This window comes from Charadrius vociferus, unplaced genomic scaffold, assembly GCF_000708025.1.
Source record: "Charadrius vociferus isolate BGI_N301 unplaced genomic scaffold, ASM70802v2 scaffold129, whole genome shotgun sequence".
NCBI classification, from domain to species: Eukaryota; Metazoa; Chordata; class Aves; order Charadriiformes; family Charadriidae; genus Charadrius; species Charadrius vociferus.
This window is the reverse complement of record NW_009661374.1, coordinates 4,240,507-4,257,758: the sequence shown is the minus strand read 5'-3', so window position 1 is coordinate 4,257,758 and position 17,252 is coordinate 4,240,507. Positions and strand designations below refer to the sequence as shown.

Genomic DNA, 17,252 nt, shown 5'->3' with positions numbered 1-17,252 from the left:
GTATTCAGAAATCCATGTGCACTCTCTAAAGGATGAAGTAATAAGGAAGGGAAATCAGAGGAAAAAAGCTTTAGAAAGTCACTCTCGTGGATTGTGACCCCCCAAAAAAGAAAAAGTAGACAGAAGAAAATACCAGAGAAAAAATAGGGAAAAATACCCCTGGGAAATAATCAAATTGCAGTATTTACAAACACCTGCATGTGATTTTAACAAACCCTCGTTCTACAGACCATTTTTAAATTAATAATATATCCACATTAATCAGAAATCACTAGTCCATTCCCTATGGCAAGGGACCTTAGGAAAAATGGAAATGGATGAAATTAATGATGTGAATGATCAAAATATGTCCTGTATTTTCCTCAGTCACCCATTGTCCTACTAACAGCTTGCCAGATTTCACACAGAGTCACGTTTTCTTCTTTTTGGTTTAAAGTAAAATTCTGCAGCACATGGAACTCCAAAGTTTCATTTTTCTAATGAAAAGATGTATGAAATCCTATAGTAGTCTTCTCTCAAAAAACACGTTGAAGGCAACTCATCTTTAATGGAGATGGTCTGCTTTAGTTTATAAAATATAAATTTTAGCTTTTATCTACTAGAATTTTTAGAAGAGAACAAAATCCAACAGGAAAAAAAATATTTTAAATAGCAAGTTGTTAAATATACATATTTTTATGCATTAGAATCAACTTAATCTGTAAACTGAACTGCTTTTTTTTCAAACACCATAAATTAGTACACACAGTATGTTTGTCTACTAAGTACATTTCACTGTAATATGCTGAAAATTATTTAGCAGCATCTATTTATAAGTAAGTAATGAAAAGTCTGTATAAACATTCTACATGGTCTGTTTCAAAAAGAAAAATGAAAATATGTTCATAATGAAATACATATCTGTTCCAAGGAATGGAAGTGTCACTGTTATCCTACATTTTGCCTTTCTGTTTATTTTGATAGTTAAACCTTAATGAAGAAGACATGCTGGCTTCTGGTGTTTCTGTCTCAGCTTTGGCAGGGTTTGAGAGGAGGGAAAAAAGGATTTTTTTCATCTTTTTTGTTGCTGAATATGGACTGAGGGCAAACCAAGTCATATCTAATACTAGCAGAACACTGGGAAAAAGATATTAAAGCCTTTCCTTCCCCAGCAACTCACTTGGAGAACGTGGGAGCAGAAAGCCTTTGAGGATTGTTTGTCTCTATGGTAACTATGCTCAGTAAAAGCAAAGAAGACACAGAGCAAAAGAATATGAAAGACTGCCATATAGGCATTCCCTGTGAAAGCTCCAGATTTAGGGCTGGAGAGGATTGTTTCCTGTCACCTCTGTGATAAGGAAAAGAAATTAAGAACAGCACTGTTAGCCACCTCCTCTGAAGAAAACTTGTTTGCATTTTTAGATCCATTTATTTTTAAACCAATACTGTTTTTTTCAAGTATTTATCTTGACTATGTTTCTTATTTCTTTAAAAAGATCTTCTCACAGTAAATCACCTCTGCAAGCAGAATTATTATAACTTATATCTAATAGCAAAGTTACAGCTGCCTTACTTAAAACTATTTTCAGTATTTTTGATCCCTGAGATGCAGTTTGAAACAGATCAAATGCCAGTGAAGCAACATTTTTGTCATAATAAGGTTCATATACCTGAACCAAACCCAAATAATGTTTGGGTTGTCCAATTTTTGTGTTGTGCCTTTTCCCTAGGAATGTAATCCTTTTTTCTTTTGTTACTTCTCCCCTCTTTCCAGCGGAAAGTTTCCCCAGGTCACTTAGGCCTGTGTAATCTATTTTAAAACTCAGTAAATATGCAATAATTGCTGCTAGATAAGTTTCCTTAAGTAAGAAAACTCTCAGATAGAGGTAATCTGATGGAATTATGTGCCTAGGGTAGAGAATCAAAGCTGGAACACATGCTGGTCCATCATTTGCTAAATATGACCTATCAGGAGAGGCGTAACATGAAATGTGAGTTGAGATTAAGGTTCATATGGGAAGCACTCTATTGACTGGATTTGTTACCATGTTCAATCTTCTGTCTCAGATGATGTCAAATATTCATTTAAATCTATTATTCTGCCTGTGTATTTCCAAAGACCTTCTCAGAACGGAGAGGTTTTTAAAAGGCAGGACTATAAAAGACAGTCTGTTAAAGGCTAGATCCAGACAGCCTGCATGACCGTCTTCCATACGTTATTGCTTTGAATAGGGCTGTGGTTCACAAGGCAGCACATGTGATTTCTACAGTGTGAATGTGCCAGGGATAACACGTGCAAAAAGCAGTTAGTGTTACCTAGGTATTAATGTATCCTTTGCTTATTTTCTTAAAATCTTTGTTCCTAATGGGATCATCATTGCATAATGCATTACAGCTGTCCAAATTTAAGCAGGTTTTACCTGGCTACATCTCTGTCGCATTTGGAATACATCACTGCAGAACAGAACACAATTAAAGGAAGGTATTTTCATGTTCCTATTTAGAAGCATGGCAAGAGACAGAACTGTCATTGCAAGGGATAATTAATGTAATGATGTATATAGAATGAATGTGTAGTTTAGTAAAATGCAAATGTTTACAAACATTAATTATAAAAATTAATTTCTAATTCAAGATCAGACTATTTTAAATTTGCAAGGTGTTTCTGCTTAATAATACGCCCTTTTGCACTTTTGGTTTATGTTTAGACTAATAATCAGATGGAGGGAAGGTTAGCCACTGAGGTGTCAGTCTAATAGTTGTGTGCAAAGCTGTAAAAAGAAGAGGGGAAATGCATTAAGTATTCTTTGTTACAAAAGATCACAAAAATAGTTGCCAAAATGCTTATTTGTTAATCTATTATTTAAAAGTGGCTCAATTAAAATAAAGTTTTGCCGTTCATCTTGGGGACAGCATGTCAGGACATTGTGGGGGCCAACTACTCCCAAAGGAAGAGGGAGCTGGGAGCAGAGTGTGGGGCCACCAGGACAGGGGCTGGCAGCCACAGCCCATCCCACCACCCCAGCCAGGAGCAGGGCAGCTCTGGCCCTGGGCATCAGGCACCTCCCTGGGGACAGGGACAAGCAGAAGCTGGGCTGGGATGTCAGCCCATGTACAGGCAGGGCTGTGGGGAGCCAGGGACTGGCTCTGCTGTGGCATTGCTGGAGCAGGGGCTGATGGCCCTGGGGGGCTGACATGGGGTCCTGGGCCATGGGCAGGTGGGGGGAGCCCCAGGGGCCTGGGCAGGGACAGCTAGGCCTGGGGGTCCCCTCAGGTCCCTGAGCCAGCATATGAATTGCCATAGAGTGCGTGATTCATTTCAAATCTCAGTTTATCATATATATAGTAGAGGTAAATGGAGGTATTTGAAAGAATGAAAGTTTCAGCCTTATAAGTGGAAGAATAAAATTCTTAAAAGCACCTAAGTATCTAGAAATTTACTATCTTTCTAGAGGACTACACATTAAGACCCATATCCATAAGAAGATGTAGACATTGCAGTGCCCCAAACTCCATACTTTTAAGTGCCTAGCTTCATATATGGAATTAAGGGTTGTAGCAATAAGTGCAACAAGTAGCAAACTAGCAAGGGGACAAACTTTGTGAGCCACAAAGGAATGTCAAAAGGAGGCATGTATTTGAAATCCTGCATCTTTTAAATTTGGCCAATGACAAAAGAATGGGAGCTCCTAACCCTAGCTCTTTGGCATTTAACTCGCTGGAGGCAAGGCACTGGCTTGCTTTCTTCTAGAAGACAGTAGAAGCACTGACCTTTGATATAATAGCTTCATACGTAGCTTAGCCATTAAAGTCAGAAAAATTTGTTACGTGTGTTCCTTGTCCTGCAGGTGCTCACATATCCCAGCTGCTATTGACACTTCCAGGTGATGCTTTAGTTGGTAGCATGTTAAGCAGCATCTCTACTCTGACCATTATGTTAAGTCCTGTTTCTTGCCGAATCTTACTGGTACCTAATCACTGAAATCCACCTCCATTGTACTTAGTAATAGAATATTTTGATCTGGCTCTGTTTTGGAAAATTAAATGTGCCATTTGTGAATTTCTTCAACAATCAACAAGAGAAGATTGGGAGACGTTCACTGCTGGGAGGAAATAAGTTTTCTTAAAGAAGAAAATTGTAACAGGCAATCTAACTCTTCATAAGCCAGAAAAAATGTTTGGATTTTTCAGTTTGGGGCAAAATCAAAATGAACATTACAGTGTTGCAGTTTCACATAAGGAGCACTGGCCTGCTTCATGCCAGGGAGTAACCATAAAACACTGGTTTTTTAATGTTTTGGGGGGTTGTATTTTTAAGAAAATGGTCAAAGCTTTTAACATACAAGGCATTACATAAGGCTTTCATTTTTAGTAATACCTCTCCTTTTTATGTGTAGGACGTTATATAAGGAAAAATAGTAGTAATGTTCCCTTTTTGTAAAAATCAGTAAAAGTTCATTGGAATAGGCTGAACCTGTTGTTGCTTGTGTCAAAACCTGTTCCTGCTCTTTCAACGTTGAAACAAGACAGAGACAAAAAGAGGAGGGAAAAATTATAGCAAAATATAAAATCACTCCATCCACTGTTCAAGCTCTATTTTGCAGCTTCATTTCTGACAAGAGACAAACACAACGTACACTGTAGGTCCCAGCAAACTTACAGTCATATCACACAGTTTAAATCATTGCTCTCAACTGCTTTTCTGTGTTAGCTGAAGGCACTGATGTCAGACTTACTAAACAGAATACAAAAGATAAATTGTAAGAAAAAGAAGACAAGCAGGGTTGAAAATTATATGAGTGCAGCGAATGGGAATAGCAGCACCACCACCACATTGCTGCTGCTGGAGACTGTTCATGATTTAGTAAGGACAAGGTGGTGATGGTGTCATCTAGGCACCTCTGTATCCTCTTCTTGCTGAGACAGAACTTTGTCTCAGGACTTCCAGGACGTAACAATGTCTAAACGGATACTAATTGCAGCCCTAGGAACCAATTAGTATTTTTCTCCTTTTCTGTTTATGTGTCTATATCAAGTTTTTAATTCAATATCTGCTGTCAATATCAAGTTTTTACTTCTCTCTGGCTTTTTCAGCAAAATGGATGGTGGTGGAAGCAGCTATCCCTTTGTTATTTTCCTCCCCAAATATGTCAACACATTTGGTATGGTTTTGTCACATTTACCATGAGTAGTACCTGTGAATTTCTTATTTATATTAATGCATTCTTCAAATCACTCACTTTTCTTTACTTTTAATGAGCCAGTGTTAGCAGACAGGCTTGGACTTCTCTGATCTTAAACAATTGACACGACAAATTTCTGCACAATTTACCTTAAGAGATTAAAGTCTTTTCTTTCCCTTACTCATTAAACAAGTTATTGTATGCAGACACAGCTTCATTAAAGCCAAAATTTTTGTGAGAGTTTCTCAGTTCAAGTATCCACAGAGGGAAGCCACGATATTTTTTTTTTAATTTTAATTTATTTCTTCATTCATATTTGCATTACTATTATTTTAATCATTTACATACTCCTTGTCCTGGAGTGTATTGACTGTCAGATGGGATTTACATTCACAGTCTTTATTCTTGTATAACTATGGATGACTTCCAGCCTCCAGAGAAATGAGTTACGCATTTGTATCTCATTGCTGGTACTTCTTAGAGTTATTACACACACACATAAATACATGGGTATTGCTTCATAGCACCAGTTTTGGGGTTCTATAGGTCATAGGTATAACATGCCTTTCTCTGCAAAAGTAAGCATATTCTTAAGATCCCTATAAGTGTATACCTGAGAAAGTGCAGAGGGAAGAGCACACAAAGTCATGCTGCAAGAATAGGGTAAACCGAGTCTGCTGCTACTTGCAGGGACTTCGCCAATAGTGTAAGAGAAGCTGTTCCTGAGATTCCCATGAATAACACAGTGACTTTCAAGTATGATGCAATGCCGCTATTTTTTGGGAGGACCTTCAGCCTTCAACAGAACATGAAGTTGCTTCTTCACACTATTCTAGTTTTACTACTCTTTATTTCTTCCTATACTGTCATGTTCCATATGAGGCATAACCATATGGATAGCCTGTCAAAAACTGTTCATCATTATATCATAATTGTAAAATTAAGTACATTCCTTATATTTATTTGCAGAAAGAGTCATTATATTTATTTTTGTACTGATTTAAATCGCTATGCAAATTTAGTTAAGTAATTTGACCTTGTTTATTTTCCTGGAGAATCATCAGTATATACTATATAAACATAAGGAATTTGGCATTTTCAAAGTGTCTTTGTAAACTAGTAATATAATAATTCCTAATTCCAGGGGGGGAGGAGGAGGGGAAGCAGCATTAAAAATAATGCCACCATATCTGAGGAAAAGAAAAATAATCCTAAAACATAATGATAATTTTTAAATGCAAAAACGTTTTAGAGAAGCATTGCCTTCTATATATTTGATTTTCAGAAGTCATACTACCTGAGTTTGCAGAGGATGATTTTCCAGATATACCAGAAATGGAAACAATTAAAAGGAAGATTGAGCTTTTCATGCATGACTGGCAAACAGTGGAGTCAGAAATCAAGCAGTCATCTCTAGTCCAGGTTGTTGTTTTAGAGATTGCTGAGCAAACTCCAGAAAGTCTGCTTAATCAAACTGTGCTGGTTATGGAAAGTAAGTAATACTGTTTATGTGATTTACACTTAACCTACCAAGAGGGATTTTGGAGAGCTTGTATGATGAATATATTGGAGGGGTAGGTTATACTCAGTTCTGTGTTGCTCACATGAAGCGGGAACAGGACATGCTGTGTTCTGTGGGTGAGCTGAAAAGCACACTAGCAGCCTTTAAGACATAGGAAGAGTGGGGAATATATCTATTTGAAAAATATATAGATGGCTATACAAATATGTACATAATAGCTCCCTAAACATTCTGACAGCACATTTCCTCAGTTACTTGCTCTATCTGTTCATGTCAGGATACTGGTTTGAGAAATGGAGAGATAACAAAGGTTCACTAACGTACCATATTCATTGAAGTCAATAAGATTTTCAGGGTGTGTAATAATCTAATCTACATACCTGCATAGATTGTGTTTCAAGACTGGATTTTTATAGTATTGATATTTTTGGGGAAAATTGCCTTTCTTCACTTGTGTGCTCTTGAGTACTGGATAAATAATATTAATACTACATTTTCCCTATAATTATTACAATGCAAGTGTTTTATTAACCAAAACATTTATTGTGCTAGCTTTATAATCAAATGAAATTCAACTGATTATTTTCCCCAATGTACAATAGGAAAAAAAATGTTGCAAACAGTACTATCTCTGTGTGTTTGTATAATACTTTTGTACTACAAGTTCCCATTGAAAATACCAATTTACTTCAACCAAAAAACAACGAGTACAGTTTCCATTTTTGGAGGAAGCAATATATTAATTCCTACATCCAGGGAGAACATTTTGTTCTATGAGTAGGAGAAATGCAACATACAGTTGGCATGATTTACTTTCACATATGTGCTTACATTTATGGACAAAGAGAATATATTCTGGCATAACCAAATGAAAAATACTGAAACAGAAAAAAAATTAACCTTTTCAGAACCTTTTAAATATCATGGTTGGGAATTATCTGCTGAAGACTTAGATGAGGAAGCAGAAGATCTGGCTGCTGAAGAGGAAAATGAAGAAGAAGAAGTTGAAGAGGAAAATGAAGATGATCAAGAAGTAAGCATGCTGGCTTTGTCTCTTTATGCTTTTTTTTTAACTCATTTATATTCAGTTTGAACATAACAACAGAGAAGTCAGATTTTGCACCTGGTTTTATATGATTCAGTTTCAGCCTTCTTACAGAATAAATATCAGCATATGCTTCAAGAACGTTTTCATTGTATTCTTGTGTTCTGGCTGATAGTAGTTTTATTCCAGCGAGAAGCATAAATACTCCATGCTAATAGAGAGAATGAATGTCCTTAGTTTTGCCAGATGGCAAAGAGGGGTTTTATTAAAGAAACAACTGTGAACTTTGATTTCTGTCAACTAACAATGATTCTGTGAGCCATCATGTAAACATCAGAAGACACAGAGTCCTAATGGGCAATCCTCTGTTTCATCTCAGCTATTAATAATTTTCAAACACCCACTTTAATGAAATTAGAGGTCTAGCTTCACCTTTCTTTTATTTTCATCCTATATTGGAAGATGCCCATCCCTAAATATAACAGTACAAGATATCCATATACTGTTCTGGAGCAGTATTAAATAGATTTTTTAGAAATTAGTTTTATTGGATAAGTAATCCGACTTCATAATGCCAGTTCTCATTGCCTTTTCTGAAGAGGTCTACTTCTGCACATTTAAAAGCAACAGAAAGTGAGTTTCAAGAACATGGCAGGAAAAGATTTTATCATAGATACTTCCAGCTTAATTTTGGTCTTCAACAGCTAACTATGATATTACAATGTCAGATTTTAAATGGTCGTTCTTCTCTCAATAATTGTCTTACTAGACTGGACAGTTTATTTACTGACTCTGAATCTAAAAAGTGTGTATACTCATAGACTTATACCCAGCTTACAAACTATCTTGAGAATACTATTCTCATTCAATGCTTAGTTGATATATTTGACATTACCTAATCTGATCTACTTAATCTAAGTGAAATAATGAATTCAAATAGTTTTTGAAAATTTTCATATTATTTTCAGGATGAAGAAAAAATTAAGGAAAAGAAAAGGCACATGGGAGACACAAAACACTTTTGTCCAGTCAGTCTGAAAGAGAACTTTGTCCTTCACCCAGGACTCAATGAACATGCAGCTAAATATCAAGAAAAGATTTATTATTTTTCAACTTCTGAGAACAAAGATAAATTTTTGAAGAACCCTGAGGAGTACGTGGCTCACAATGAACCAATACAAGTGAGAATCTTCAAAATTGTTTAAAGCAGATAGTAACACATTAAAATCACTGTTTTCCATTCCCATTTATTTGTTTATTATTGCTGATTTTTTTTTCTAGGTAACAATAAATATAACAGGTAAGTCCTTGAAATGAATAAAAGACAGTGCTTCCCTAGTGACTTTTTAGTGTACATTTAAATTAACACATCGAATTAGTGGTGCAAATAAAGCAGGAAAGACAGGAAGATTACAAGGGTTTGCAATAATCGTAAGATGTGATTAACAAATCACAACTATTGGAGGTTTTATTACTATCTTTAAGTGGTGGTTTTTTGTAAGTGGAAGAAGGGCAAAAGAAGGGAAGATTTGCCAGAGTTGTCTAATGAGGTTTGATTTTTACCTACTGGCATTAAATTCCATAGTGTTTTTGTTCAGTATTTCCAGAGAACAGGTAGTCTGTTTGGAACAGCAGTAGAAAGCTTGGAAAAATTAAAATGCAAAATGATATCACTGTTTTTGATGCAATTTTTATAATGACGTTTTGGAAGTGAAAAACAGTAGGGGATGCACTGTAGTCTCCAAATTGTTATAAAATATTCCAATCCTTTCCTATAGGCTCCTCCTTTACGGGTGTGCTTACTTGGGACTCATGGAGCAGGTAAAACTACTTGTGCACGACCGATAGCAGAGAAGCTAGGCATTTTCCATATTCAGTTTGAAGAATATCTACAGGAATTGATCTTACCCAAAACTAAAGAGAAAGTTGGGCCTGATTATGATGAAGAACCTGAAGAAGATTACAATAAAATGCTGATTCTATCACAGGAACTGGACAACTTCTCTCAGACCTTGACTAAAACTGAGATTGAAAAAAGCAAACGGGTAATAATCTGATCACTTTAATGTTCATATACAAAATAACCATTTTCAGACCAGAATAGCAATTTCCTACAAAATTTTAGCTTGATAAAAAACACTTATGTTAAATTATTTACTTGATGAAATGTGGAAACAATAGTTCTTTACAGTGTTTTCTTATGAATGACACAAAGATTCTTCAAAACATTTCTGAGAATTATGTATAGGTTTTTTCTAAACAGTAGAGATATATGCTAAATGGGGCAAAGGAAGACAAACAGGGGAAGAAAAAATGAAGGTCAGAATAATAACGCGAAGGTATGGTTTCCTTCAGGTATTAATAATATGTAGGTTCAGTCTTGTGCATATACTCCAGTTGCATGAATCGTTCACCAGCAGTGCTCTCTGCACTCTGTTGGGACAAAAGAGTAGAATGCCTCTACCAGCCCTTCAATGTGATCATAACTTGTCAAAAAATCAGAATTATTTCAGTGTTCATAACAGGATAAGCTAGTATTTATTTAATACAATAGGTTTTGTAATCTGGATTGTAGTGTTGTTTTTGCCTATTGGCAGCAGAGTTTCAAACCAGAAAAACCTCTTAAGTAGCATAAAGCATGCCTTGTAGTTAAAAAACTGTTTAAAATAGCTGGATATTCATTATACTGGTAAAAAAATTCATGAATGATAGTTTTCAGAAAATTAGTTCTTTTTCTTAATCAGGTTGAATACTGGTTGAAAATTGTTATAAATATGCATTCTAAAATCCACCCCTTATGGGGTGTAATTTCCCTGAACAATAAACGTTTACATAAATGTTTATCAGGAGAGAGTGATTTCTTTTATTAGACAGTGATATATTGAGAAAACCAGACAAGGTTTCAATGCAAATGAATTATTCATTAGACAGCAATGGATATGATAAAAGCCTTTATTGTGTGGAGAAGTCTCAACACACAGGTGCACAGCAACTTTCAAAAAATGCATAGAACAAGGACTTTGAAAATCTCCCTCCTAGGCAATACAAATAAGGGTTTATCCAACTCTCAAAGCTTCAGGACAAAGTGAATTTCTGCATCACATTCTAAGAGCTTTTTTTCTTTTTTGTGCTCCTGATACCTGCTATGTTCCTTCAAGTTACTAGTCATCAAAGACCTTCAAAGACTTCTTACTATAGGATTTAAGGAAGCACACAGGAAGGGAAGCAGGTTACAGAGAAGTCATACAGAAACAACATTCAGGCACAGTGCTAGGAAGATAAGCACTCAATGGAAGTTGAAACTAGTGAGCAATCTGAAGGGTAGCAAGAAGAATTTCTACAGGAACAACAGTAGTAAAAGGAAGACCTGGAAAATATGAGTCTGCCACTGAGTGGGGCAGGTGACCCTTTGATGAAAGACACTGAAAAGGCTGAGATGCTGAATGCCTTCTTTACCTTGGTCTTTGGAAGTACAGTCTACTCTGTGGCCTTCTAGGTCTCTGTGCCTAATAGGAAAGCATGGGTAAAGAGGCCAAGTGCCAGGTACTGCACATGGGTCACAACAACCCCATGCAGTGCTACAGGCTTGGGGAGAGTGGCAGCAAAGATGCCCGATGGAAAAGGACCTGGGGGTGTTGATTGACAGTCGGCTGAATATAAGCCAGCAGCGTGCCCAGGTGGCCAAGGAGGCCAACAGCATCCTGGCCTGTATCAGGGACAGTGTTGTGAGCAGAACTAGGGAAGTGATCGCCCCCCTGTACTAGGCACTGGTGAGGCTGCATATTGAATACTGTGTTCAGTTTTGGGCCCTCACTACAAGAAAGACATTGAGGTGCTGGAGTGTGTCCAGAGAAGGGCAGCGAAGCTGGTGAGGGGTCTGGAAAATAAGTCGTATGAGGAGCAGCTGAGGGAACTGGGGTTGTTTAGTGTGAAGAAAAGGAGGCTGAGGGGAGACCTTATCATTCTCTACAATTACCTGAAAGGAGGTTGTAGAGACATGGGGGTTGGTCTCTTCTCCCAGGTAACAAGTGATGGGACAAGAGGAAAAGGCCTCAAATGGCACCAGGAGAAGTTTAGATTGGATATTAGGAAAAAGTTCTTCACAGAAAGGGTTATCAAACATTGGAATAGGCTGCCCAGGGAAGCAGTGGATTCACCACGCTGGAGGTGTTTAAAAGATGGGTAGACGTGGTGCTTAGGGACATGGTTTAGTGGTAGTTTTGGCAGTGTTAGGTTAATGGTTGGACTCGATGCTCTTAAACGTCCTTTCCAACCTAGACAATTCTATGATTCTAAAGACTGGTACTACTACTCACAGCAGAATAGGATCAAATTTGGGATTGTTTATGTCATCTGAAGATATACAAGTCAATGGGGTGCATTCACAGGTGCTGAGGAAACTGCCAAAGGTGCATTCAAGGTCACTCTCTATTGTCTTGAAAAGCGGGGGAGGTCCCTGACAACCAGAAGGTAGTGTTCCTGATGAAATAATAAAAGAGCAGGTAATATTGGAAACAAATGCTTCAACACAGACGGAGTACAGATCAAAATCATGGATGTCAGAACAAAAAAAACCCAGGTTTTCATCAATTAAATCTAACAGGAGGCTCTTTTGGCAAGTCAGTTTACAATTTGGTCATCACAGCCAAAATATGGCAAGTGTTCCTGGCACTGATGGTTATGGCTGGCTCTCTCAGCTTTATTTTTTTGGCATCAATACATGTCTTACACTAAGGCACTTCTGTTAGTATTTTTTCCTCATCATCTTTTTATCTGCTGGTAAACAATCCTCTTCTACATTAGTATTTTTTTCTCACATTTCTTGTAAAGTGTTTTATGTGATGGCATGACTGCACAGCTGATGCAACTGCAATTCGGTTTAGAAACCCATTCATCGGTCCATGCACAAAACTCTAGAGGATAATTTTCCAAGACTGTGGACTCTCTAAGCATTTCTCTGAGTATGACTACCATCAGACTGTCCAACTATCCTGTTTTTCACTGACCCACTACCTCTCAGAAATAATTTCATTTAGTTTCATTTGGATTATTCTCTTTCACTTTGGCACAAGACACTAGAAGCATATTTGTCAAAGCTTAAGGTAAAGGTCAGCTATACCATTCAAAGCAAAAATACTAAGGGCAAACAAAACATATCCTGCAGTCTGGGAAGTTTAACAAAAAGATATCGTCCTGGTTGTTTTAGTATGTGTCAACAAAAGCCTTCACAGCATTGACAGGTCTGTAGAGCAACCTCGTCCTTTGAAAAACTGCTATGCGGCGTGTTCTCTTTTCTGTACCCAGAATATACATCTCGTGTTTCTTTTATCAGGTACAAATGCAATTTCAACAGCTCATCTGAAGTGGTGGTGTCAGTGATACACTTTTGTATAGGTTTTACTGCTTTCTCCCCTTTCACACATTTCTCTCAAGATGCCTCTGTGCTACAGATCTGGCAATGACTTCTCCTTCTTAGGTATCCATTATTCCATACTAACATCTTTTAATATATACACCATGTCAGGCACTGGAGAAAATATTACTAACACACACACACTACATTAGACTTGTGGCTTCCAGCATATTCTCAAGTTCTTTTGGCTACATTATCAAAATAGATGTCAGGCATAGGAATTTTTATTCAGACATGTTCTTGCAGCAAGCAGCTCCCTACCAATATTTTGAGGGTTCCTGAATCACTTTGTATACTTTTGTTAAAAAGGATTATTCCTGTATTTTCTGACAGGTTATGCTAATAAATTCTTGAGCAATTTGGGTTAATATGGCTACTACATGAGGAAAGGACAGCAGAACTTTGTAATGAGCTCACAAAAGAACCTCAGGGGACAACTTAAAGACATTTTTTTAGAGGGACAGGGGAATACCGAGCTGCATGTTAAGTTTTCTCTCCAAGTGACTTCGGATGCAACTTAGGTGCATATTTGATGTCCACAGACATTTAAAAAACACACTCTTTTGGTAGTGTATATCTAGTCTTCTTAAACAAATATAAAGGACTTTTTACAAATGAGACCTTTACAAGATAGGGCAGAAAAAGTATTGACTTCTTTAAAGGATACCAGATACATTTCTCTTACAAACTTTGCCATTCTGTTTTTTTGGGGGGGGGGTGGGTGGAAATCAACTAACTAGAAAATAATATATTTTCTTCTGTGAAAATTACCACAAAAATTAAACACAGCCGGTCAGGAACAGTGGTATTTTCTGACTAATGTTGTCTTTTATCCGGTATACTTGTAAAAACATGTATTTTGATACTGACTGATGCAAACTAATCCAGAATCACCAAGCTATATCCTCTTTTCATTCTTTTTTTACTGCAGTTTGTGTCAGGAAGCCATTTTATAAGTGCATCCACAGCCATATCAATCTCACAGTTTTATATATTCTGAAAAAACAGTTTTTCACAAGAACTTAACAGCTAGATTTGGCATTTGAATGGTCATAAATACTTCTACTGCTCTGCAGAACAATGATATCTTTCTGATTTCTGGTCATGTGCCTATACCCAGTAACCTTACATATCTTTCTTTGACATCTTTTTTTTAGATTACATCAAAAGATAAAAACTTGCTTTTAAAAACTAAAAAAACATTCTAATGTAGAGCAGATGATAGTCTTCTAGTATGAGAACATGTATAACTAAGTGGAAAACTTCTTGTGGACAATTAGGAGAAGCTGTGTTCATTTCAGTTTCTATTTCTCTGAATTGAGCATATGTATAATTAAATACTTAACAATTGTGCTTGGTTTTAGGTTTCATTAGAACTCATACAGAAGCAATTGGCCCAACTCTAGAGAATTACCCAACCCAAAGCATGTGGAAAATATCCCAAAATGTATAATGTAGTACAGTGAAATGTGGCAAATGAGTTTAGTTTCTGCCGGTTTAAATCAAATGAAGACAGTACCTCACTTACTCAAAAATAAATAAATTTGTCATGTAGATCTTTCTTTCTGTTACTTTTTTTTTTCCTTTTTTTTGGTGGATTTTCTTCATATAAAGGAAATGGAGTTAACTGATGAGGAAGAAGCAATCAAAGCAAATCTAATGGATAATGAGGCACTGCCTCCAGAAGTCCTTGATAACATTGTTCTTGACTGGTGGAGGAAAGAGCCATTCCGGTAACTGTAATTAGATTCTCTTTCTTTAATTAATCTTCGGAAGTATATCATCCATTGTGTCCACAATTACAAGTAGCTATTGCAGAGGTTATTTCAATGTTCTTGCACTTCTTACTAATTATGACCTATCTCTCAGTCTTGGTTTTGTTACTCTATTTTGATTGATATTTTGACAGTAATATAATGTCTTATGTGCTCTACACAGGACTGGACAAAAGTACTTAGTGCACTTAAACTGGATTATATCTCCTGAATAGCTGGATAGTTTTTGTGGGCTTACAGGATAGATGTGTAACTAAACTCTTCATGTTTTCATGTAATTAAAAAACATGGAGAGCTGGACTCCAGCTGTAACTATGGGTATCCATATATTGTAAATGTTGTGCAGAAAGCAAAGACAAAGTATCAATGGTCTCCGGAATAACACAGAATCACATTATTTTGTACATTCATCACAATCTGTACTCCAGTGATGTATCCACAACAGACATCCTTTCACATCTGAAAGTACATCCATAACGCTGTGATAAATGTGGATTATTGTTGCGTAAATAAATAAGATTATTGGCTTCTAGAAAGCAGACTAGCTTTTTAGGATGTAATTACAGCAGGGAAAATCCCTTTTTCCATGTCCTGTCTCTTCCATCCATTTCCGTCCAGATCATAGCTACTGTCAACTTGACTATTAGGTTTCAATTCCTAACAGCACGAGAAATGCCTTAAAAAGAATAAACAAGATCATCAAATAAACTTTTGTCCTGTCAGCCCACAGATAGGGGACAACGTTCTCTTAATGGTGTAAAAATAGGGAGCTCAGTTTTAAGAAAAAAAAATGCACCAAGACAAAAAATTACCCAGCATTACACATAATGTTGTGATGTTATATAAATGCAGTTTCATCGGGGACTATATAGCAGAAGAAAACCTTCATCACCATATATATCATGATACTGTCCCCCCAGCTTTTTCCCACAGCATCCAGAACCATCTGTTCTTCCATCCACTCTCACTCTTTGTAGCTTCTTTGGTTTGCTGCAGTTTTACAATGTATCCTATTAAGGTATCAAGTAAAGAAGAGAAATACTAATGTCTTATTAACGTGACATTCAGCTTTGCAGAACTACTCATCTAATTTGACGAACTCCAACAAGCCATAGTTTTCCAGCCATATCTGACCTGTTTTTAATATCTGCAGGAACGGAGATGTAGGTCAGGCTGAGTGGTAAAATTCTCATCCTATACTAGAGAAGAAACTGTCAGGCATTTCTGAAAAAAGAATTTTCAGGCGACAAGCTTTCTGTGATAGATGTTACCAAAGTAATATTTGGGGCACCTTCTAATTTTTTGACAGTAGTGGCTAAAAGTACTGATTTTAGAGTGACACAGGCAACACTGAGGAGACAATTTATTTTGTTGTGGGTTTTTTTAAAGTTATTTTTAAATAATAATCTCTGCATATTAAAACCTCAGAATACATATATTTGTTGGCACACCAGCTAAAATACATCGTGAAGTATCAGTTTTACATTGTCAAAAGATAATGCCTGAAAGTATTTTTTAAGTCTACTCTTAACATGTACATTTGATAAGGGAGTTTACTTTTTTTTCAAATTAATTGCATTTTCACTGTGTTGCACTTTAAACCACATTGCATAATGATAAGTATCTTATCTTGCAATTAGGTCCACAGGATTTATACTGGATGGTTTCCCTCGTACTTTACATGAAGCCCAGTATTTGTCAGAACAAGGACTCTGTCCTGATATTGTGGTTTATATTCAAGTAGAAGAAAGTGACATTCTTGACCGTCTTTTTCCTCCATGTCTGAAAAAGTGGAAAGAAAGACAGTATAAAAAAAAGGAAAATAAGAAGACACTGAAAGACCTGAAAGCAAAAATAAGGGTAAGTTTAAAGTCCTGTCTACATTTTTTTTTGTAATTTCAGCAGCACAGGTCTGAACACAGATTTTAAAATTCCCAAAACAGGGAAGAGCATGCAGAGAAACAGATATGGGAGCCAAGAGACACAGCCCCACACATTCACAGCATTCCCAGATTTACCATAGGAACTGAAAAGAATTTAGGGCTCCTTTCCTCCTCTGTGCAATTAATTTGTGCAGTAGTTTAGATATCTTGCAGCCCAGGAAAAGTGTCTGACAGAATGCCAGGCATCTGGAAAGTCCTGGGCCAAAGGCAACTAGATGGAGAGAGTGACTATGGTAATAAAAAAAATCACATACACAGCTCAAGCACACTACTGCTGTTGCATCCTGGTTTCCCTGAGCATGGGCTGCTGAGTTGATCTGCATCTCACAGAATCACAGAATGGTTTAGGTTGGAAGGGACCTTGAAGATCATCAAGTTCCAACCCCCCTGCC

General features: G+C 36.8%; 1 protein-coding gene across 1 annotated transcript in view; it reads left to right on the top strand.

Moving 5' to 3' along the window:
* AK9 (adenylate kinase 9) overlaps positions 1–17,252 on the top strand; it is a 77,006-nt gene that overhangs the window by 39,359 nt on the left and 20,395 nt on the right. Inside the window, 5 exon segments of the mRNA XM_009893874.1 lie at positions 6,448–6,654; positions 7,593–7,717; positions 9,508–9,774; positions 14,757–14,875; positions 16,558–16,777. Of these exon segments, the coding sequence (XP_009892176.1) occupies positions 6,448–6,654; positions 7,593–7,717; positions 9,508–9,774; positions 14,757–14,875; positions 16,558–16,777 (938 nt within the window).